The following is a 24,930-nucleotide window of genomic DNA, read 5'->3' on the forward strand; positions in this document are numbered from 1 at the left end:
TTCCAAGATGGCTCCAAATATGTAACTCAGATTTTAATGATCAAACATCTTAAGCCCTAGGAATGGCTTTTAGTTTAAAAAACAACAACAATGTTTAACCATTTGTACGAATGGGGAAAATGTATTTGATTTTGTGTATATAATCAGCAGATAGGCAAAAGTGGAATTTGATTAATAGAAATAATTTGGGAATTGTTAAGAATTATGTGAAAAGAGCCTTTGAATAATGAATTACTTGGTAATAGTGGAGGGAATGCCTTCTGAAAGTGGATTAATCTGCTTCCAGTGATTTTCAATAAATCACTTTTTTTTTCCAGCAGTAGTGTACATACATGAAATGTACATGTAAGTAGGAGTTTAATGTCTTCATGACCAGTCTGTCTGAATGCAAAAAAGAAAGTGAGAGTTGCTGCTTTTGCATGAGTCAGGATTTAATAAATATTTTATGGGTGTACCCAGCATGCAAGCTGTCATCTTTCAACCTGCAAGTTTAATAATTGGTATTTATTGGCAGTCTTTGACTGTTGGGTCCTTCATATTTTTAAAGTCATAACTGCTGTTTTTGTACACATGGTGCCTTAGTAGTTATAAAAATGCAACTAAGTGCCTAAAAAAAATTAAGTTAATTTTGCAAGGAGACCAGGACTTGGTGATAAAAATTTACAGTTGTGACTTTATTATGCTGATTCAATATATACAAACAAATATACATTCCTAAGATGATTTCTTCTCTGCTATTGTCAGGTCTTTTTTTATAACTTCAAACATAAAAGCAGGTTCAAATTAGAAGAGGCTTTGTTACCCAGCTTTAGAACTCAAGTGCAATGCTTGTGTGTTTTCTTTACCAGGCTTTGTGGTTTGTTCAAAATATTGAGTCTGCTTGTTGAATTCTAGCTTTGTAGTGTAGCCATCAGCTTGTAAAGTAAAGCAAGAATTCAACAGAAATTGAGTTAACAGTGTCTTCTACTTTTATTTGGTGGCTTGAAATTTAAAGTAGATCTGATTTTTTTCCAAGGTGTGCTGCTGGCTATGATATTATTGAAATGCAGCCAGAAACCCAGCAGAAGAAGAGGTACCAAGTGACCTAGAGCTGGAAAACAGGGAAAAGTAACATAAAAATACTAATTAAAAAGGGATGGTGGTGAAGTATGTTTGATTTTACTATTTAAAATTTGTACAAGAACAGATTGGTAGGTTAATGATTTAATACCTAGAATTTTAAAACAGAAAAAGAAAAGAATTTGCAATATCTACTTCATGATAACAATGGAAGAAATGTTAATGAAATTCAGACCTACAGACAACTTGTTTTGAATGATTACTTGCTATATCAATAGATATACCTAGTCAAAACAGCTGAACAAGGTAGTGTGTACTTCAGTTTTTTTCCTTGTAACCTTTTCCAGACCATGAAAATGAATGCAACTGCAAAGCAACAACTGCAATCAGACCTAACTGTATCTAGTTTGGTTAGAAATTCTCTTGGAATAATGTTTGTTGTTTTGCATGCTGCATAGGTCGTCACTGTGGATCAGTCTCGTACATGAAAGCAATTGTTGACATGCTAAGTACATTCCACATTAGCTCTGTATCCACCCACTCAATACAGATACTTGCATCTTCCCACGGCCCGCTTCTGAAACTTTTCAGCCGGGAAGATGTAACAGACTGATCTTACACTGCCACCTAATGGAGTGTGTCAGTTTTCTATTGTGATATGAGAGAAGACTGTTTCAGTGGATAACTTCAACATTGAACTTGGCTAATTGAAATTTACAGCAGCAGATAGACAATGGAAGTTTAAATTTTTCTACTGTCGGTTTTGTAAACTGCCGCATTCAGTTATACAAGTTATGAGATCTACAGATGAAAAGTGCTATATAAGTAGCCGTGTATTATTATGCTGTAAAAATATTGTAACATTTTAGTTACACTTTGTGATATTGAGCCATCAGTTTTAGCAACCTACTTTTCTTACAGTCTTCCACTGAGTCTCTCTTACAGAATTCTCCTATGATTAGAAGCTGTTCTGACATTTCAATATCTTGTCTCTGCTGGGACCATCCCTATGTCAAATTTTGCCAGAGTGAGTCATTGCCTCTCTCCTGCTATTGCAGAGGTCCTTGTTAACACTTTGGATTTGTCCTGTTTAGTCTACTCCAGTGTCCTTTTTGCTGGTCTCTCTGCATGCACGATTAACAGAGTACAGCTGGTACAAAATCCTGCTTCTAGGAGTCTGACTGATACCAGACAGAGCAAGCTCATACAATAACTCTAGTTTTAGCTTGTTTATGCTGGTTGACATTCAGAATCTGTGTTTATTTTAAGTTGCTCCTCTTGACCTATAAAGTCCTCTGGAATCTAGTTCAAGTTACCTTTTGGTGACTGTATCCAGTTTTCGGGCCTGATTTTAGTTTCTAAATGGGTTTATATTGTTATGTACACTGAAAAATCTACGACTGGATAGCTAATACTTCGTAAAAAATATCTTTATAATAAACCCCCTAAAAATGACAAAGAAGCATTAAGTTGTATAAATAGACTAGCTATGTTCATTAGTACGCATTGCCACCAATTGTTGTTCCACTTACTTGTTGTGTCTTTGTTTAAGTTAGAGGCAGTGACAGTTACTTGTTATATTTACCGAGAGCCTACTCTGATCTTGATTGACTTCTGTGGTTATTATAGATAATAATAATCTGTGTGTCTGTGCATGCACAAACTTGGTAACAGAATTTGCAAGAAGAGTTTGTATGGGCCTAGGTACATGAAATTAGAATAAAATTAGGTGGACATTGTTCTTGCAGTATGCAATAACATTGGGATTGCTTGGCAGATGCGGCATAAATGACATTAACTGTATTTGACATATTTTCAATCTTGAATGTATGAATATACATTTTAACAGGGAGCAAGGACCTGTATAGCACTATGAGAAGTTAGGAGCTTGCTTCCAGCACACTTGAGGGAAGTGGGGTGTAGATGATGGCTCAAATCCAAGTCTAACTTTTGTTGTAGTTAAGATTAGAATATAAACTGTGTGAAATTGTAATGGTTTTATTTTTAAAACACTTCAACCCAAGTAGTCCAACCACTGTGTAAAAAAAAAAAAAAAAAGACTATTTTCAAATTAGGTGTTTCAATAGGAATAAAGAGCCTTGATAACAAAATCCTTACCTTCATTGAAGGACTTTGGGATTTTCTCCCCCTTGATAGATATCAAAGTTGTGGGTCATCAAAGAAGGCTGACCCGCCTCCCATCATCTTCTATAATGACAAAGTCCAACAGGCCCAATCCTAGTGATCTCCTCTACAATGGTGTGTGGATGTTAATTATGTCATTATAGCTGCCCAATGACCAAAGCATTTGAAGTTATTTCTCACTGTCTCTCTTTTTATATAGATTTAATGGTAAATAAGATGCATAATGGTGTTTGACGCTTTCATATGGTGCCAACATGATCTCACTTTATGTTCCTATGTGATGTTCCCCACACAATGTGCTGCTGTCATCACTGCTACTTTCCTCACTTAGGAAAGAAAGAAAGATCTCATTCCCAGTAGAGGTATATGTAGTGTCTATGTCTTATCCATATTTGTGTGGTGTTGTCTATGTATGTATCTAATTTATAATCCAAAATAAGTAAATAAACATTTCAAACAAAAAATCCTCTAGAATTTTTGAAAGTGGCCAAATGTCACACTAAAATAAACTAAAATGCAACTTAACTTTTAAAGTTTCTTCAGGCTCTTTGATTATTGTGTGTACAAACCAATTTGCAGGACTTGTTTTTTTTTTTTAAGCCTGAACAGACTAACTGGAGGGAGTACAGTACATTGAAATAAATGCTAAGAGTTATATTAGCAGTATCTATGTTTGTTTGGTTTTGTGAATGATATAAAGGGAGATGTTGATAATATTTTGCAGTAATAAGTATTGTCTCTGAGAGGTTTTTTTGGTTCATTTTTAGTCAGATATCTGTCTCTGATACACTCTCAGAAGGTGTGCATCTACTTTGATGCACATGAATAAATCCTGTTTTCCCTATGTGTTGTTAAATGCATGCATTAAGAGATGATACAGTACTTGAATGTCTAGTTTGACTCTTTTTCTTGGCCATTGAAAGATGAATCTTTAGCTAGATTATTGTTTGACCACAAGGGCTGTACATTTATGTATTTTGTGAGCACTATATTGTATTATAATGATCCTGTACATTTTGTTGGTTAATAGGCACTCAGTGATAATCCCACTGTAAAAATTCTTATCCTGGAGTGTCCTTCCTGTTTGAAGACTTATAACACTGAGCTACTGTCAAGTACACCTGACCATCAGCATTTCCCAGTCAGTACAATTAGCATCCACAAAATCCATAATCCTATCAGTACTGTAATGAGTCTCACTGCATGCACATATGGATTTTTGTACTCCACATAATTCTTTCACCAAAGGTAGAGAAAACTAATTTGGACCATGTTGTATGCAATCTCTATTCCCCCCCCCCCCCTTCTTTCCATTTCTCATGTTGTCTCTCTCCCCCACACCACTTAAATAATAACAAATAATTTAGACAATCCTAGTTGTTTTAATTCAGTAGAGGGTGCCACTGGCAAACATTTTCTGGGCAAAAGGGTGGTGTCCTTTGCAACTCCTGGTGTTAATAATCCTCAAGATGTAAAGTGTGGTGGAGCAAAGATAACTTCGTTTCTTTGCAATTCTCAACTCTTTTAAAAAATACCTATCTTGGATTCACTAGTTCATTTTAATCTGCATTTTGCTTTTCAGCATATTTTTAAAATATATGTGTTAGAACAGTTCATCCTGGAAGCAGGTTTTGTAGTCCTCTTGCCTCTTTGAAATATGTTTACCAATAGTTTGTTTTTAAAATACCTTTCTCATTGTAATTTTCATTTCCAGTGACATTGCTGTTGATACAGCAGGCTGTTGGAGAAGATATTAAATATGTATGTTCACTGTCTTCTTAATTTTCCTTTTGGTCTTGCCAGTTTAATTTTAAGTGCAAGGTCCTGCAAGTTTGTTTTTTGTTTGTAGTGTGTGTTGCACAGTCTAGCAGCAGTTTGTCTAGGTCATACGCCTCAGAGAGGATTTTATTTCAGGTTCTGTGTCTGCATTTATTACTTCATTTTTCGACAACAGTTTTTACATTTTTTTGGCAGAGTTTGAATTAGTTTCTGATGGTTGGATGCAGCTGTGAGTAGAGAACTGGGAATGGTGAATGTCTCCGGTGATTTTTTTTTTTTTTTTTGATTTGGGAATTTTTGACAAATTGTGAACATGTCTTTTATGAATGGGAGAAAAATGGGTTTGATTTTAAAGTTCTTTGATTTTAGAATAAATGATGTAAATATGCACTGAGCAGGGGGAAGGAGATGAGTTGCAATAGTGACTTGGCTACTGTCGCCTAACGCTGTTGTGGGGCCATTTTGCTACTGTTTCATTGGCTGCCTACAGAGAGTATTCCATCCCTCTGCACCAATCTCCTTTACTTGGGTTGACATAGAGTCCAGGATTCACCTCTTAATAGATTAAGCCAACTTGAAAGATACTCAGTGTTCACGATTTTTCATACGAATGTGGGAATCGTAATATCAGGTCTGCGGTCTTTCTAGGACAATATACTATAATTTGCAGTGGCCAGTACCAGATGCTTCAAAGGAAGGTTAACCTCCTCCCTAAAAATTAAACAAAAAGCCCCTCAAATGAAATAACCTGAATATAAAGGAAGTTTCTTTCTAACCTTCTACTTTCTGTGTTTTTAAAAAATAAATAAATTGTGCATTAGACAATACACCCATGAATTCAGATTATTTTTATACTACCAATCAGACATATTGAAACTTCTTTTTCCCATTGGTTCATAACTTTGTGAGTCTGTGTTCCCTTTAGGCTGAAACTTGTGACAGTCTGGCCCTGTTTTGTAAATGAAAATAAATGAATTAAAATGTTTTGTATACAGATAAGATCAAGTAAATGGAGCATTTCTAACAAATGTGGATGGTGGATGAAATGGAAAGATTTTTATGAAATTCAAAAGACATTATTTTACACATACAAAGGGAAATCTATCCGCCATCCACATTTAAAGTATGTTAGATTCTGGTGCAAACTTCAAGTCTAGAAATTCACTTTTTGGGGTTAAAAAGATCAGTGTAATTTCACAACTTTCACCATTTTTAATGCTACACAGTTTAGTCTTATGGTGCTTATTACCTGTTGAAAGTTTTAACATTACGTATGAATTTTCCATACTTTTGTAAGTATAAGCAAAAGTCTTAATTTATTTTAAAATGAATATAAAAAGTTTTTTCTACTTTATTTTTCTACGTGAAATTGAGATTTCTACGTGAGATTGAATATCTGCAGTATATACTCATTCATGTATACATATCTACACTGTGTGTTTATACATACTGGACACACACAAGGTGTGAGAGAGAGACATTGCCATAGACTTAAATGGGAGTTGGATCAGGCCCTTAGGGACCACCAGTCACTGTATTATCTAAATACTGATATTGAAAAAAATAAAGGGCTTAAAAGACTTACAGCAAAAGGTGAGCTTTGCTCCCACTTTTCTGGGGTTAGTTGATAAGTATTCATTTTGTACGTTTTATTGCATTATGAGAGAGTTTGAAATAAGAAGATGAGTTTCTGCTTGCCTTCATAGCGCACAGTCTTCATTTAATTTGAGTAATCCTTTTACTAAACATAAATATTTTAAAGGCCGTATAAATTGATGTATGCATTCTTTTTCAAGAAAAAAAAATTTGCATCAACAAATGTACATAGATTTCTAAATGCAAATTATAGTATTCAGATATTTTAAAGTTAAAAAAGGAAGTAACACCTTTAGTTGTAAAGAATGTTCATGGTGATACTATTTACTGTTAGAATTGCAGCTGTTGTGTGTAGCACCATTTTAATCTACTACTCCCATGTACATTAGTAAAATCCAAAAATAATGTACCATTTTAATTTCAATTGCCTCTTTCCTAGATGTGTTGGGTTTACCCTAGAACCATTAGTACCAGATTTATTTTGTTAGGTTGTTACAGTTCTGTGTTTTTATTCTGTTACTACTTAGTGTCATGATTTGAAGAATGGTACATGAGCTGTTGTTTTATGTGGTAATTTTTCTTATAACCTTTTGGCAGTAAACACTTTACTTTATAAATTATTTGCCTTTTTCAGAGGCAGATTTCCCCAGAAGGATTTGGAGGCACTGTTTCCTGGGATGAGTGCCGATTTCACTAGTGAAAACTTCTCCGCTGCATGGTATTTGATAGAAAACCATTCAACAACAAGGTTTGTGGACAATAACAATGTTTTTAAAACATCCGACAGTATTTGTATTGTTACTGAGCATCAGAGATATCAATGGTGGTAGTAGTGGAAGAAATGTTTGTACTGCAGTAATGTCCAGAGGCCCTAGTCCGATTTGGGCCCCATTGTGGTAGGCAATGTACAGACACGCAGTACAAACCAGTAAGGCTTTTAATCAGCAGGCATGTGAAATGCGGTAATAGAAAAAGGTAGGACCCTCCAGTGAGATTCATGGGGTGAATTTTTGGAAATTTTTGCCAATGACTCCATGATAATGCTTAGGAAGAACAACTTCTAGCTTTTGCTTGTGTGCAAACCTTCAGAATTGTGTACACAGAACTTGCTCACATAACCGCCTAATTCAAAACCCATTGAAATTAATGGAAAATTTTTCCTGATTTCAATAGAATTTTGGTCAGTCATGGGATCATTGTAGTTACATGGATACATTATGTACATACACTTTTGCATAAGCAACTGAACATGCACAATTCTGCAATTTTTGACTACAGTAGATTTAATGGAGGATGGAGCACTGTTTAAAAAAATGTGAACTTTAATATTCTTGTAATGATATTAGCTTGAAACCAGGTATTGAAATAAAGACTTCATTTGGTGTAGTAATTTTCTCTTGCATTTTAGTGGTAGAACGTGTTCAGTTTACCAGGATCCAAGAAGGCTATGACCACTTTAAATGAAAAGCACACAGTTGTTTAGATGGGCATAGAATACTTTTCATTTACGCCTGAATTGAAACTATGACTGAAAGATCTCTAATTATAAGACAAAAGAGCTGCTCCAATAGCAAGGGAACAGTATGTTCCAATACATGTGTAAGAAGAAGAGTGTATTTGAAATAAAAGTAGTTGGGAGGAAAAATTACTAAAATGACTTTTCATTAGTTGTCTAAGCTCTATGAGCCTGATTCTGGCATCTTTACTTACAGTGAATAGTAACTCAGTCGGACCACTCATTGTAAAGATTGCAGACTTGAACCCTAAAATAGATCTTTGTGGTTACCATTCAGGAACTGTTAACAGGACCAGGAATCTATCTTTTGGTTTACCAGGATTTAACTGGAATGTAAGCAACAGAATAAATCCATAATCAACTCTCCAATAAAACAGTATGTCGATGAATAAAATACTGAAATTGTGGCTGTTGAGAAAGATGCTGCTGTCCATGAGTTGAAAACATAAATAACTACATAGACAACAACGTAGCTTGACATAGACTTACTTTCTTAACTGTTTCACATTGTTTTGTTGGATCAGTGCCTAGTGATGCATTCATGTGTGAAACCTCATATTAAAATGGCATGTTAACTCAAGACATGGAATCTATCTTTGGAAAATAATTTGTCACAACTTTCTACAAAACCGTTCTTGTGAAGTACAAATTATTGTTGTATAGCTTTCTTTATTTGCTTATCCCATTAAGCTGTTTTTTGCATTGGGTCCATTGCTCTGGACTGAAGCCATAATTCATAGATATTTCTGTTCAAGCCAATGCAATGGGGGCAGAGTGCACCTTTATTTTGTATTGATTTATTTTTAAATGGAAAGCACTTTCTGTTTGCATGTTTGCTGAACCAACTCATCATAAGTATAAACAAGGAACAAGGGTAGGGCAAAGTGAAGGAAAACTGAAAATTTAAAGTGGCAAAGATGCAAATATTTTTTCAGACTAGTAACAGCAAGGAAGACTTGAATGATAGATATGATTTGATGATGATTCAGAGGTGATTATAGATTAACAGACAAAGTTGTGGATTAAGGATAATTCTGAATCTGCTGGATCTTTAACTATTTTCCCAAGGCTAGAAATTTCAAAAACATGGGACGAAGAAGACGTTACCCAGGTGGAGCAGAACATCAGAGTTTCAGATATTCAGTACTAGGAAGCTATTGGGGTGTGTTTGATAGAACAAGTACATAAATGAGAACTAGAAGATTTAAGAGTTAATTAAGAAGGATAGACATAATTAAGGACAGATCCATGCCATGAGCTAATACTGAAAGAAAAATGTAAAAAGATTCCACTGAGTAGGCTTTCATTGACATAGAAATGGTGGGGCACGAGGTTGGGGTTTGGGACTCCTGACGCCTGTTCCTAACTTTGCTACTACTTTGTTGTGTAACCTTGGGCAAGCTAGTTAGGATAAAATTTTCAAAAATGCCAAAGTGACGATTAAGTCCCACTGAAAGTCAGTGGGATGTAACTTGCTATGTCATTTAAGGTTTTTCAAAATTTTAGCCTTGTCCTGTCTGTACCTCAGTTTCTTCAACTCTAAAGTGGAGAGAATACTCATCCCGTTTTGTAAAATGCTTTAAAATGTATTGATGAAAAGCACTGTATAACTACTAGGTGTCATTATTTTGGCCCCCACTTACCTTACTTGTGCTGTTGTGTTGTTTTTTTCAGAAGAGCACAGCATATCCTTAATGTCCCTACCCTTTATTTAACCCCAGGTAGCAGGAACTCTGAATGTGTGGAACTTTGATGTTTTGGTTAGCTCATGTATGTTTTTTCCTTGAAGGAAATTCAGTTTTTTTCACCCTAAAATTATTTTCCTGACAGAACATCATAACAAGTATAAACAAACTCTTCAGACTTCATATTAATTTATCAGCTAACAGGGAAACATTAGTTAAAAGAGAGCAGTACTGATTTTGTTGAGCCCAGCAGTCTGAAAGTGCTGCTAGTAAGAAGTTCTTATTGTACACCAAATAGGCCATTTCAGACAGTGAGTAATATGATTTCCGACCAGCAAATGGAAACGGGAAATAAAGCAAAACATTGTGACATCATCCCTGTATAAAGGGAAATGCCTTTGCACAGTGCACCAGTGCTTTCCTGTCTCACAGCAGGTGGGGATCACTTTCTGACTGACTGAGCTCAAATTAGTTAGTTTTTAGTTTGTTCTTTCAACAAATCTTTTACTAACGCTTTTAAACTGACAGAGGTTTTGGTACTATTGTGTTAAGTGTATCCTCAGTGGTGGATTTTTTAATTTCCATCCCTCACTATCTTCTTGAGCAGTCATTGTTTAAAATTTTTTGAAATATCTTTGAAAAATCACACTTTTTTCTAATTATAATTTGGTATTTCTATGCTTACTAATGGTGGCTAATTAAGTAACCTAACTTGTGATAACTTCTCCCTGAATACAAGCAACAAATAGTATATGTGTAGTGGTTAATCATGAATTACAGATATTATACTTTGAAAATAATCAAAGCTAGTTGAAACTAAATTTCCAATTTAAAAATTTCATTAAAGCAAAAACGGATAAAAAATCTAGGAGTACTGAGGAGCAGTAATATGGAAATATATCTACTATAGGAGCGACACTGGACAACTAGTTAGACATGAATATGCAATGCAGTATAGTAGCAAAAAGCCCAGTAGGCTGCATGTGCAAAAGCATAAAGGAATGGAACAGGAATGTGTTTTTCTCAAAGGCTTTGATGCAAAATTGCATTTAATTCGGGACCTCATTATCAAGAAGATGTTGGTAAATTTTGAGTGACTTCGGAAATTAAAAACAAAAAGTGAATGGGATTAAGTTTAAAAGAGTTAAATGTACATTGTTTGGCTAGATGTACACAGAAGAAAAGAGGTAAAAGCAGGTAATTATGTAGGATGGTACAGTGCAAGTGGATATAGCTTGGCGCAATAGGGTGAAATTTAGAAAGGGAAAACTTAGGATCAGTATCAGGCAAGACTTCCTGACTGCGAAACCTACGTAGTGGAAAATCTCTTCTAAGAGAAGTGATGGAAGCCCCTCATTTGGGACAACTAGATTGTTCAGAACTCTAGAAATGTAACATGAAGAACAATTCTTCGTTGGCAGGAATATGTAGTAGATAACCTAATGAATCTCTCCCTTGTCTAATACTCTGTGATATGATAAAATACTGTAAATTACCATGTCTTGTGTGCTAAATTTTAATACATGACTTTTATTGTATCAATCCCTTTTCATTGTATCAACGACAGTGTTTCTTCTTTGCTTAATTTCAGTTTTGATCAGCTCAAAATGGCAGTCATGAATCTGAAGAAGCAGGCAAACAAGAAAAATGAGGGGAGTCTAGCATATGTGAAAGGAGGTCTCAGCACTTTTTTTGAAGCACAAGATGCCCTGTCAGGTAAATTGATTAATGAACATCAGCAATCTAAAAGAAAAATCAAATATTCGTATAGAAAATCTATTTTAATTTACTCATTTCAAAGTAAAAAAGTATGAAGAAGGAAAATAGATTGTCTAACCTAAAATTCCAAATGATCAAGGTTGCAAGATGGGACTGGCCAGCTAGATGTACTAATCAGTGAAAGATGGGCACCAAAAAACCTGCTAGGTATCAAAGATATTCCAGGAAGATTGCATAATCCACAGTATGAAATAATCTAACAAAATCCAGAAGAGCAAGAAAAACATACTAAACCAGAGCTGACAGAAAGAAGATAAATTTCAGACTTTAGGAAAATAGTCTTGGTGCTGTGATGTCTCATCCTGAATTTAGATTGAAATGGTTACCAGTGTACAGTAAGTTCTGACTTGAGAAATCAGGCCAAGAATTTCAAAAAGAACTCTAGTCTCTCAATTTTGGGGCGACCAATTTGATAGAGAGGCATTATTTTCATTGAGCCCATCCAACCGCTGAAAAGTAAGGGCCCTTTAAGGTGTTGCAAGATGAGCATGCAAATCTGAGCACTCCTAAATCACTGTCAGTAGAAAATCTTGGCCTAAGTCTATTTTAATAAGAGATGAGAAATTCTGATGAGACAAAATCTTTTGGTGGCAGGTTTGAGTGATGTAACTAAGTGGAGAAAAATAGAGTAGTATCATTACTACTATCATTTTAAAAGATCCTAGTACTGCTGGTCAGGTTCTAGTTACCTTTGCAGTGGTTCTAATGACCACGGTTATAGCTTTCAATAGCTTTTAGAGGTGGGGAGGGATCTCGTTCTCTTTAGGAAGTGCATCACAGAAATGTGACACTGTGCTTGTGGAACATTTATGGTCCGTTACTGTGTTTATAGATCTAGTAACTGCCATAGATGTTTAATAGTTGCAGACAAAAGTGGAATAGGAAAGAATATGCTGAAATGGCATTTTAGAGGGCTTGTTACTTCCAACGGCTGTAACAGACATTTTCTTACATGAAAAATGCTGATAGACCATGTTTTATTTTTTTTTCAGTAATCCGAAATCACCTGGGCAAATCTGAAATCCTAATTTGTAAATAATCCTAAATCTATGAGTTAATGTGAAAATTTGACTTTAAATCCCTATGATTACACCCAAATTCTTTTTGCTGTAGAGATAATATAATATCAAAATATACTCCACTACAGTTCATGACACACTTTTCCAACAACAACAACAACAAAAAAGTAGTCCTAATGGATATGTGGTAACTCTGCATGTGACCTCTTGGAAGATTATTTTGGGAATTCTCTTTTCTCTGACTTATGAAGGCTGGGTGGGGATTTGGAATGCATTATTATAAAGTGTGTGTCTTTTCAGTAAGACCAAAAAACTCGTCTGCAGTTGTTTCTCTTGTCCCTTCCTTGTGAATCTATGCTCTGTAAGACCAGCCTCATAAGAGATTAAGAGGCCAGAGAGCCAGCCAAGCTACAAGTTAATTTTACAAATATTAGCCAAACAAAAGGAAAATTGCAAAGCACCATTTATTTCATTTTAAAAAGTGTCTGCTTGAATACAAAAATAGTTGCTAGCATAATACCTTTCTGCATTTTTCAGCTGGCATTCTGCAGCTTTCCAGTAGCTTCATTCAGAGTGTTTTAGCTGAACTAATTCTGTGCTTTCATTTCTGTTCATTTTAGGGGCATATCCCCCCATCTTAAAAAAAAGTCTTAGTGCAGCTGCTTTTGTATTATAAGCACTATGAATTGAAAATAGAAGAGTACTGTAGATCTTGGTGTCACTTTGTGCCTATGATCAGTGACGTGGTTTGAGTCTTCCTCCCAGAGACCCCTAATGAGCATTTAAAAGGAAACAGACTTGTAGTTTGTGCCAGTGTAAACAGTGAATAAAAAAAAAATCATTAAGAGGAGAAGAATGACCGTGATGCTGATGCTGTTGAAAATTAACATCTTTAAGGCTTTGAATCTCCTCCTTGCATTCAGACCTGTAGCATTAGAATTGGAGGGCGTTTTGTATTTGATTTCTAAAACTAATTCTTGGGGAGGACACAATTAGAGCTATGGGAATAACTAGTTTTTGATTTGCTGGCATTTTCGAACAATCAAAAATAAATTTCACTTAAGGCAGAACAAAACATTTCCTTTTGACAAAATAATTTCATTTTGATTTTGACTATATGTAAACGTTTGATTTTAAAAAAAATGAAATTTTGAAACAAAGTTGTTTTGAACCAAAAAAATCAAAACATTTTGTTTAAAAAATGTCAAAACATTTTTTTTAAATATTTTTAGTTGTCGTCCCCTCCTTCCCCAAGCTAAACAATTTGGTAAAACTGACACAAGTCTGCAGACTGTTTGTGACACCAAATCTGCATTTTTCACTAAAAGATTTGGCTGAAAAATTCCGTCCGGCATTAGTTATAGTCTATTCCCTTTCCTCAGCGTTCATTCACCCTCCCTCCCCATGTTTCCCGTCACCATTGGCTCCTCATCTAGTCTGTCACCAGTCTGCTGCTGTTCCTTGACCCAGTCTCTTTATGCAGCCACTCCCAGTTCTTCCCCCGCATCCTGGTTTCTCATCAGATCTGTTTTGCCTTCATCTTTCTCCTTCCTCCAACCTGGGTCCCAGTTTCATTGTCCAGTCAGTACCAATCTACCACCATCCCAATACCCAGTCTTACTCTCCCACCCCGATCAGCTTCCAGTCTCTTTCCTCCTTATCACACTCCTTGTCCCACTCTACTCCTGGTAGGTTTGGCTCTTGTCTCCCTGCATTCAAATCAGGCAACTCCCTATACACCACCTTGGCATCAGTAGGGGAGGGCATTCAGAGTTCAGGAGAGAGAGTCTCCCGGCTTTCAGTTCCATTTCCTGACCAGAATCCAAAACAGCCTGCAGCATCCCAAAGTTGCAATTGCAGGGATAATCCTGCTCAGCCCCCTGCTGGCCTGAGCAGGAACATGCCAAGAATGGAAATTTTAGCTACTAAATTCTAGCATGTATTTATGAGCATGTACAAATTGCAAAATTTTCAAAGGCATATAACTTGGCCCAATGATGGGTGGATTTAACAGGGATGGCAAAAGACACATCTGTGACAGGCTACCCTTTGACCAAATTTCAAGTTCCTGCACCAAAGCATGGGGGCTCTTGAGTTTCTCAAAGAGAAGGTTACCAGAATCTTTTAACATGGGCAAAACAATTTATTTTTCTCTAGCCTCATTCTCAGAAATGGCTGAAACTTTTGGCTGAAAGTTTCCAAAAACATTCAGCCTGAGTCAGAGATCTGGCATGGAACATTTCAACCCAATCTCTTCATCAGAGTTGTTTATATTCAATTACAGAGCCCCATTACACTTAAATGTAGGAGTTTATTATTATTTGTTGATGTTGTAGGTTATACAGTATTAATTTGCATAGGGAGTTATAATGCTGGTGATGTCTTCCCATGCAAGTACAGTGGAATTTCCATGTAATATTTTTCCTCCTTTAAATTCTAGACACGTCTTTTTGTTTTTAAACTGAGCTACATCAGAGACAGCTGATATTTTAAAGCTGAAATGTGGCTTCAACATAATCCTTAATAAAGAATATAAGCTTGATTCTGCAAACTGCTTCACTAAATAGCTGTTAAACTATACAGCTGTCAAAGTATCACATGAACTAGAGAGAGAAAATACATATTAGATCACATCTAGTCCATCTCTCCTGCCAATACAGTCTAAATGTCCTGTGTTTATTGAATTTCCTCCACTTCCTGACAGGAAATCCATTAGATTGTGGAATAGCCTCCCCACAGGAGGCATTCCATGATAGCCTACATCAGTTTTATCCCAGTACCCCTATATTATCCCCAAACAATTTTTTTCCACTCTTTGTTTACTCCTCTCAATTATTTGTGAACTATTACCATGTCCACCTTTTTTCTGTTTAACAAAGCAACCTACTTCTAGTTCTTAAATTGGTCTTTCCTAATCAATAGTCATTTTTGCTTCGTTTTCTTGAACTCCTTAATTTGTTGTGAAATCTACAGTATTAAGAAATCACCACATTTCATAGTAAAATTTTATTGAGAAATAGAATGCTATGTCACCTGACTCCAGGTGTTTTGTATTTTCGTTTAACTATAAAGTGGAAGAACAAATATATTTGTACATTTTTAAGCTTACATTTTTAACAGTTTTTTTTAAGATAAAGGGCCGGATCTTGCCTACAGTTATTCACAGATTTATGTGTGACTGCTCCTGTTAGTAAGGGCTTGAAAGATTGGATCCAGATTTATTAAGTAGACTGTCAAAACTGATGAAATCTTTACATCAATTTCAATGTATCTTTACAAAAAATAAATAAGTGAAAAACATAAAGAGTTGTACCAAAAGATGCTCATTACATTGTGCAATTTGGAAAGTGTTTACTAAGAAAATAAGAGGTCAAGTAGGCCGGACATATTGTTATTTGGTTTAATTTCCTGGAAAATAAGAATGCCTTATCAGATCCCCATGTCTCTTTGTCCGTTAGCTTGGCTGACAGTTTGACAGTAACTTTACTATAGAGGAGATGTTCAACAGGAAGTTTGCTTTGTCAGTGAAAGGAGGCTGTAAACTGAGCTGAGGGGAACAAGGCTCACCTCGACTTGACCCATTTGTCAGCATCAGTTATGTAGCTGGTTTATTTCCCATAATACTAATGGTAACCTAGAAAGTAGCATTCCAAACAGGGCTACTGTTCCTTTCATCGTATTGCCTTTGACAGACCACATACCGCCATAAAAGATTCTAGACAGATAGTAATCTAATATATATTTTAAAATGAACTTTTTAGAATCTTTACACTGCAAGATTTCTTTTTAATTAAGTACAGATTAGAGAAATACACATTTGCATTTACTAAATTACCTGAATTTTCAAGTGTGTGACAGTCACATTACCAGTTATCTTTCTTCCTGCCTTTTGGATATGTTGAAAAATTCTAAAATAAATTATAGTTTGAGATTATGACACTGAGTAGGGCAGCTTTGCACAGCTCATCTAGTGCAATTCTGCTGAAAAACTGGTTTAATTAGCCCTTGGAAGAACCCAGTAGAGTAGAGGGATCCTTGGGTGGCATAATTCCCCCTTCTCCCATCGCTAAATCAGGGTGTGGCCAAGGGAAAGTGAGCGTGGCCAGGGCATCTCTGTGCCCTGGTGAACCCTGTTGTCCATAATGGATCCTTGGTTGCTGAACGAGTTAGAGCAGCATTTAGGCTACTTTAACTTGCACCTAGTGACAGGCCCAGAGCAGAATGATTCCAATCTCAGGTGAGTGCAAAGTGTGGTTTGCAGACCACATCATGCCCTCCTTTGCTCTCCCCAGCCTTGATTTGGAATGGACACAGCCACAACCCACCATTTGGCCCAGTGTCAGGAAACTTATGGTGTGGTATTACTACTGCTTAATCCAGTTTCTCCAAAACAAAAGAAACCACTACATAGTCATTCAGTTCTGACTCAGTCTGGGGTCTTGGGAAACTAACAACTGATGTTTGCCTGCCATATAAATGTTCCTTCCTGTTGGACAATCTGAAGCTATCCAAGTACGTTGTGCGTATTTTCACAGCACGCTAGTAATGCAACAGATGTGTTTGACATGACACATTCATTCTAAGGTCCTGCATTTTCAATAGTTTTTATTCATCAATCCAATTTTGGGATGGAATTATACAGTTAAGAGCTTAAAAACATGTACTGGAAGGGGAAATGTTCTGCCTACTTGTCCATGGGCAGCCAAACTTTCAAATTTGGTTGTCTTACAAGAAAACCCATTTGTCAAATTTTCATGCTGTGGTTTCATTCAGAAGTAAATTAAATATTGTTGCTGCTGTTATTGTCTAATGTCAGTAGCATTCTTTGCATTCTGCTTGCTTTGCTTTGGTCTACTGTCCCAGGTTACTCATTATTATTCTCTTGTTTTTAGTGTGTCAGGCACTAGGTCTTGTATATTAAGTTTTGGCCTCACTGTAATATAAATTCACACTGGCTGAGCAGAAGCATATTAGACTGAGAGTCAGAAGTGAGACCATATAATAATGCATTTTAAATCCAAATAAATATCCTAGTACTTCAAATAATATTATGGACAATATCCATCTGACTTGAAATGTAGAACTGTTCATACAGAATAGCACTAGTCTAGTCCCTTCATTTGAGTGCTCTTTGTGATTATGTAAAAGAATATTTTGTTCTTGGTCCCACACCAAGGTAGTAGAGAATAGCCTGGCAAGGGTGTAAACCATCTATTATTTATTTATTTATTTTTATGGTAGCACTTAAAGGTCAACCAAGATTGGGGCCACATTGTGCTGGGCAGTGTACAGAGTAAGAGGACGCTTCACTAGTATCTACGTCAAGTACTGGAGTACTTTCTTGTGGGGGGAGACAGGGGGACTTGTTTTTATTAAATTCATTGCAGATTATTCATAACAGTGTATTCTGAAAGGCAGGTGGTCTGATAGTTAAAAGCTTTTAATTAAACATGCATATGCATTGTAATTTGTTGTGGATTTGATGGTAATCAGGTGTCATTTCAGATAAAACCAACATCTTGGACACTCTCCTCCTCTTCTTTGCACAATACCCAATGAAATAGCAGGTTGTCAATATATACATTTACATTTCCACAATGGGCCAATTCTTTTTGACCGTTAGGTCATCATGTTGAGCCAAAGGTTAAAACCATGTTGAGTGGTGGTTGCTACAGCCTAGTGAATCTGGCATACATATATTCAAAAGCAGCTTCAAGATGATACATCTGATTGACTGATTGATTTACTTAATGCAGCTTTGCCTTTAAAACCCCAGAAATGTTTATTCTGTCAAATGTACCATCCTAGAGTTAAGCTTCCTGACATATGGGACAGACTTGTTTTTCATTGCTGCAAGTCCAGCATAGCACTTCCTAGGTTTTGCAAAGTATCAAACAAGAGATTTCTCCTTTAAAAATAAGAGAGACTTCAGTTGGAATGGTGGTTGAATCCATGCTGAAATACATGTGCCCAAAACTGTGCATGTCTTAAGCGCCTTAAGAATGATCCATATTTGATCTGCGTCAGCCTCTGACTTAATGTCTTCTAAGCTGGTGACAGCCTTCAGAGCTCTGGCCTGAAGATCAATCCTGAACACTTGGTCGATTCCTCCAAAATATCTGGTAATTACCTTAAACTCACCAGAGACAGTTTGAAGTTACTGTCATGTTTTATGACTTAGAGTTTATTTTGAATCCCATTTTCAAATTTTATTTTTCAATTGTTTAAGCTATAGATAATCTTTTATTAGACCAGAATATAAAGCTGAAGGTTGTGGTTGGTGCTGTGCACAAAAAGAAACATATCTTGTCTAACTATGACCTACATGTCGTTTGAAAGCCCATAGTCTCCACTACATAGTTTAAATTCATGTTGTTATTTCAATTTTGATTCAAACTCTTCTTGTCCTTATCTGCACAACTTGTAAAGCTGCTTTTATGCCTTATGTGATATCTTGAGATGTCTGAGATCCCAAGTTCACCGGGTCACTAAAGAGAGTATAACTTTTCCTATTCTGTAAAACTTGACATAACCAGAATTGCTCAGCTGCGGATTTTTTCTGTGGCTCATTCAGCGGAGTAATAAACCTAGCTTTTAATATACATTTCTGACACACTTCCCTAAGAGACTTTGCTGTTGCTTATATAAACTTTCTTCCTACGTGGATGCATTGTTACCAAGTTTTGAAATTTTATTATAAGTCTTACAGTAGTTTGTGTTTTTCTTAAAACCCCAGGCCCTGGAGTCAGGTTATTATTTGAGACTCTCTACTTTAATAAATAAATACATATTTTTTCTTGCCCTTGTGGTTGTGGGGAAAAGCATGAAAAAGCTCAAAAAAACAAAAGATAATTAAACACAATCCAACATTATTTCAAAATCTCATGCTTTTTGAGGTCCAACATATTTTTTCAGTAGTTAGTTTGGCAATGTTTTGGATGTTAATGCAATATGATTCGAGATTAAGGCCATGTTTTTCCTTCAAGTTGCAAAATATTTCAATATTTCTGAAAATGAAATCGTATTTAGTGACACTGTAAGTGACAGTACACCACATTGCTAATTTATAGATCTTTTAGCATTTTATGGAGCAATCTAGTAATAGCTTCTTGAGGACAAAGTGACACACTTCTGTACATTTCAGATGATCAGTAGAACAGTCATATACATATCTGGGATCCATTCTGAAGACTTTACACTTCTCATAGGGGGCATGCCCTTATCAAAAGCTTTTCAGGTTTTCTCCAAATTACACAGATCATTTCATCTTTCTGACATGAAATCCATGGACATTTGGGTTTCCATTTATTCTGGAAAGTGTGTTTACATTTTACATTTTAGTTTTTCCTATTCCTTAGTATACTTTGGTGCCAGAGGCTTAATGGATACTATGCCCAGGGCCTTCAGAACTATGCTCTGCTGAATCAGACTGTCTTCCTTAGTTGTTTGTTTTTTGGTTTGATGTGTTCCAGACACTTTAAAAAAAAATTAACTAAGTTTCTGTGCAAAAGCTCTCAGTTTTGGTCTACTTCTGCTCCTTTTGGAAACCAATGGTAAAACTTCTATTGACTTCAGTGGGAGCAGAGTTAGAGCAATGCTGAGCTGCTTTTGAAAATTTCACCCATAGTTTTTGAACAAATTGGTATTAAAAATAGTGTGTATGTTAAAGATTGACTTGCAAATTTAAATTGCCTGGTTCTGCAAAGCTGTAACAAAGTATTAAACCATCTCTTTCCTAATATTAAATATTAAATTACTAGAAAGCCTATTGCAGTGTAGTTGCCAGATTAAACTATCACTTGTTTTTCTGGCAAAGATAACTGTCTTTGAACTCTTCAGCTGTGGTTGAAATGCCTAGATTCAGTCTCTCCTTGCCCCAATAACTGCAAACTTTTTATCAGAGCACTAACAATGTTCCAGCTGATGCTCAGATATGGTAAGCCGTGGTCCTAACCAAGCATATGGTTTGTGTGGCTGAGTCTAGAGATATAAAATTTCTGGATGTTGTGAAGGCATAGAAAAAAAACATATGGGGAGGGTGGTTGAAAAACAGAAATTTTGGAAAAAATTGAAATATCTGCAGTAGTTACTTGCTTATCAAAATGAAACTTTGCTTCTTTAAGAGTGAGAAATGTATTATGTATAATTTAATTAGCACATATAGATTACTGCTAGTTACATTTATGAAGTAAATAAGTATAAATTCTTTGTATTTGAATAATGACAAATATACATAGTAATAGAGATGGAGCTGCACGCTGAGATATTTGTGTATTTTTTGCCTGTTGACATCTCTCTAAAATATGGGGGAGGGGAGGAGGAATTAAAATATTGAAAATAGAAAGCATCAACATTGTTGACTTGTACACAAAAAGGAAGGTTATCCGTAGGACTAGAAATAGTATGTAAATTGAGATCTGATGTTATAAAGCTGATACAAAAGAAACTCATGTTTCTAGAGAAAAAGTGCTAAAAATGAACATATTTATATTAGGGTTGTCAAGTGATTAAAAAAATTAATCATGATTAATTGCACGATTAAAAATTAATTGTGATTAATCATGCTGTTAATAATAGGATACCATTTATTTAAATATTTTGGATGCTTTCTACATTTTCAGATATAGTGATTTCGTTTACAACACAATACAAAGTATATAGTGCTCACTTTATTTTTTATTACAAATATTTGCACTGTAAAAAAACAAAATAAATAGTATTTTTCAATTCACCTCATACAAGTACTGTAGTGTAATCTCTTTATCATGAAAGTTGAACTTACAAATGTAGAATTATGTACAAAAATACCCTGCATTCAGAAATAAACTTTAGAGCTTACAAGTCCACTCAGTCCTACTTCTTGTTCAGCCAATCGCTCAGATAAACAAGTTTTTTACATTTGCAGAAGATAATGCTGCCTGCTTATTGTTTACAATGTCACCTGAAAGCGAGAATAGGTGTTTGCATGGCACTGTTGTAGCCAGTGCCGCAAGATATTTACATGGCAGATGTGCTAAAGATTCAGACGTCCCTTGATACTTCAACCACCATTCCAGAGGACATGCGTTCATGCTGATGACGGGTCCTGCTTGGTAACAGTCCAAAGCAATGCGGACCAACACATGTTCACTTTCATCATCAGACCCAGATGCCACCAGCAGAAGTTTGATTTTCTTTTTTGGTTGTTTGGGTTCTGTACTTTCCACATCAGTCTTGCTTTTTTAAGATTTCTGAAAGCATGCTCCACACCTCGTCCTGATTAGATTTTGGCAGGCACTTCAGATTCTTAAATCTTGGGTCGAGTGCTGTAATTATCTTAAAAATTTCACATTGGTATCTTCTTTGCATTTTGTCAAATTTGCAGTGAAAGTGTTCTTAAAACGAACAATGTGTGCTGGGTCACCATCTGAGAGTGCTATAACATGAAATATATGGCAGAATGCAAGTAAAACAGCAGGGCACATACAATTCTCTCCCAAGTTGTTCAGTCACAAATTTAATTAACGCGTGTGTCATCAGCATGGAAGTATGTCCTCTGGAACAGTGGCCGAAGCATGAAGAGGCATATGAATCTTTAGCACATCTGGCACATAAATATTTTGCGACGTCAGCTACAACAGTGCCATTCGAATGCCTGGTCTCACTTTCAAGTGACATTGAAATTGAGAAGCGGGCAGCATTATCTCCTGTAAATGTAAACAGATTTGTTTCTCTTAGGGATTGGCTGAACAAGAAGTAGAACTGAGTGGACTTGTAGGCTCTAAATCCTACATTTGTAACTTGCATTTTCATGATAAAGAGATTGCACTTCAGTACTTGTATGAGGTGAACTGAAAAATACTATTTATTTTATCATTTTTACAGTGCAAATATTTGTAATAAAAATAATATAAAGTGAGCACTGTACACTTTGTATTCTGTGTTGTAATTGAAATTGATATATTTGAAAATGTAGAAAAACATCCACACATTTTAATAAATTTCAATTGATATTCTGCTGCTTAACAGTACGATTAATTGCAATTTTTTTGAGTTAATCGCATGAGTTAACTGCGATTAATTGACAGCCCTAATTTATACATATTTATTATAGTGTAGTTAACACAGTACAACATTAAGGACCTGCAGTAAATATGGGTATATATCCAGATTTTATAGTGAACATTAAACTCTTTAATAGTGCATTATCATTATATATAGTGTGTCTCATTTGTAGGCAAATCTAGCCATTTTATAAATAAGTATAACTTAAAGAGTTTAGTTATCAATTTACTCTTGGAAATGCTACCATAGCTCAAGTTTTTTCTTGTAACTTTTCTAATCAGAATCTCTCTCTCAAAAATTAACAACTTCTGATTCTGAACTTCCACTATGATCTTCATCTATTTCATTAAACTGAGGATATGCATGGCGTGAAACAAACTCTTTCACATGTTATCGTGTTTCTTGAGTTTGTGTGTATATTTCCAAACATTGACTAGTGTCTTTTTCTCATGCTTCAGAAGATGGAGGAATCTGAAGCAGATGAGAAGCAAAAGGAGTCAATGGTTGTGCTGTACAGAGGCCTAGCCACCATTTTGTAGGAGCAATGTGCTTGGCAGATTCCCAGATTGCACTCTGGGACCAAATACCTGAAGAGGTTCTGTATTCTGCAACATTTGAAAATGCTTCACACAGCGCACAGTCAACCTGTGGAACTCCTTGCCTGAGGAGGTTGTGAAGGCTAGGACTATAACAGGGTTTAAAAGAGAACCTCCATGAATTTATCTAGTTAAGTCCATTAATGGCTATTAGCCAGGATGGGTAAGGAATGGTGTCCCTAGCCTCTGTTTGTCAGAGGGTGGAGATGGATGGCAGAAGAGAGATCACTTGATCATTACCTGTTAGGTTCACTCCTCTGGGGCACCTGGCATTGGCCACTGTCAGCAGACAGGATACTGGGCTAGATGGACCTTTGCTCTGACCCAGTATGGCCATTCTTATGTTCTTCTGCTTTTCCAAAATCTAATCCTAAATGTGTAGCTTGTTTAGTAATCCAGTCAAGTGATGTAACAATGTTATCATCACTAACATAACTACCTTTGAATCTTGGATCTAAGTGATTTACAGTAGCATATATTGGTTTACAGCAGAATTCTTCCCATCTGCGTATAAAGTCCTTCACTTTTACATCTTCCTGACTTGTATGTGGAGATGAGCTTAGATTTTCAATACAGTTGACTTTATCTTTGTCATAACTTGAGGAATGTCCGACAGAAGTGCTTTGTCTGATTCAGATACAGTGATTGAAGAAGCAGTTGGCTGCAGAATCTTCAGAGTGTTCTGCAGGTGAACCCAGAAGGTATCCTCATCAAGTACAGTGTGTTGTACACTTTTAAGATCTTCAGTCATCACTCTTTCTTGAAGAGCTTCTTTGTTTTAATACATTTTCAAATGACATCCCCACAATTCCCATCTTGTTTTGTTAGACAGGTGCAGTGTTACCATTTTATTTTTACAATACTTTTCTTCTTGCTTCTTCTTAAAGAATATGAGTAGTTGTCACATTTTATAATTTCTTTTACTTAGATCTCTTCCAATGTGCACAACTGCATGAAATCATTAATAAGCAGGTTTAGGCATTAAAAAACATATTCTTTTATAGTTATATGGGGATATTTGTCCATTATGTTGTCCCATTCTACTTTCATATTACTGGCATTGTCAGTCAGTGGAGCAAATACTTTCCCATTTCCACTCTTCTCTAGTACTTCACATATTTCTCTCCTAATATACTTTGCAGTTTGTCTGTTTTCTCCTAAAGTGGTGTTATTACAAAGTTTATGATTCCTTCCCCTTCCACCCCTACATTTGTCTACCCATATGTAAGTACTGCCAGACAAAGTGCTTCATTGATTTTTTTTTTTTCTTGCACAGGTTTAATTGCATGTTCATATTCTGACTGTAGAAGAGGCTTGCTCAAAGAATGTTTGCTTGGTAACTGGTATGATGGTCTTAATAATTTAAATGCTGCCTGCCAATAACTGTTTTTTTCAATGACTGACACTGGAATACCAGAAGCATATGTCACTCTTGCTTCATCAGTATTTTTTGTTGATATTCAGGTGTCATCTTGTCTATAAATTAAGTCATTGTTGGGAGGTAATATCTTTTATTGGACCAACTTGTGTTGGTGAGAGAGACAAGCTTTTGAGCCACACAAAGGTCTTCTTCAGGTCTGGGAAAGGAACTCCCAGCCTCACAGCAGAATGCAAGGTGGAAAAGATTTTTTTTACCATAAGTAGTTAGCACATATTGTAAGGAACCATTCAACATAGAATGGTCTGTTAACACCCCACCTACCTTGTCTCTC

The 24,930-nt window shown here is 35.8% G+C and overlaps 1 protein-coding gene across 2 annotated transcripts in view; it reads left to right on the top strand.

Moving 5' to 3' along the window:
* The window catches only part of EXOC2 (exocyst complex component 2), a 201,365-nt gene that overhangs the window by 32,770 nt on the left and 143,665 nt on the right, over window positions 1-24,930 (top strand). For both annotated transcript variants that reach the window (XR_010598715.1, XM_065584883.1), the window contains exons 5-6: window positions 7,214-7,327; window positions 11,372-11,496. Coding sequence is in view for 1 of the 2 variants with exons in the window: in XM_065584883.1 (XP_065440955.1) it covers window positions 7,214-7,327; window positions 11,372-11,496 (239 nt within the window). In the remaining variant the exon portion in view is untranslated. The remainder of the gene's footprint in view (window positions 1-7,213; window positions 7,328-11,371; window positions 11,497-24,930) is intronic.

The sequence above is a fragment of the Chrysemys picta genome, chromosome 2 (assembly GCF_011386835.1).
Source record: "Chrysemys picta bellii isolate R12L10 chromosome 2, ASM1138683v2, whole genome shotgun sequence".
Classification (NCBI taxonomy): Eukaryota; Metazoa; Chordata; order Testudines; family Emydidae; genus Chrysemys; species Chrysemys picta.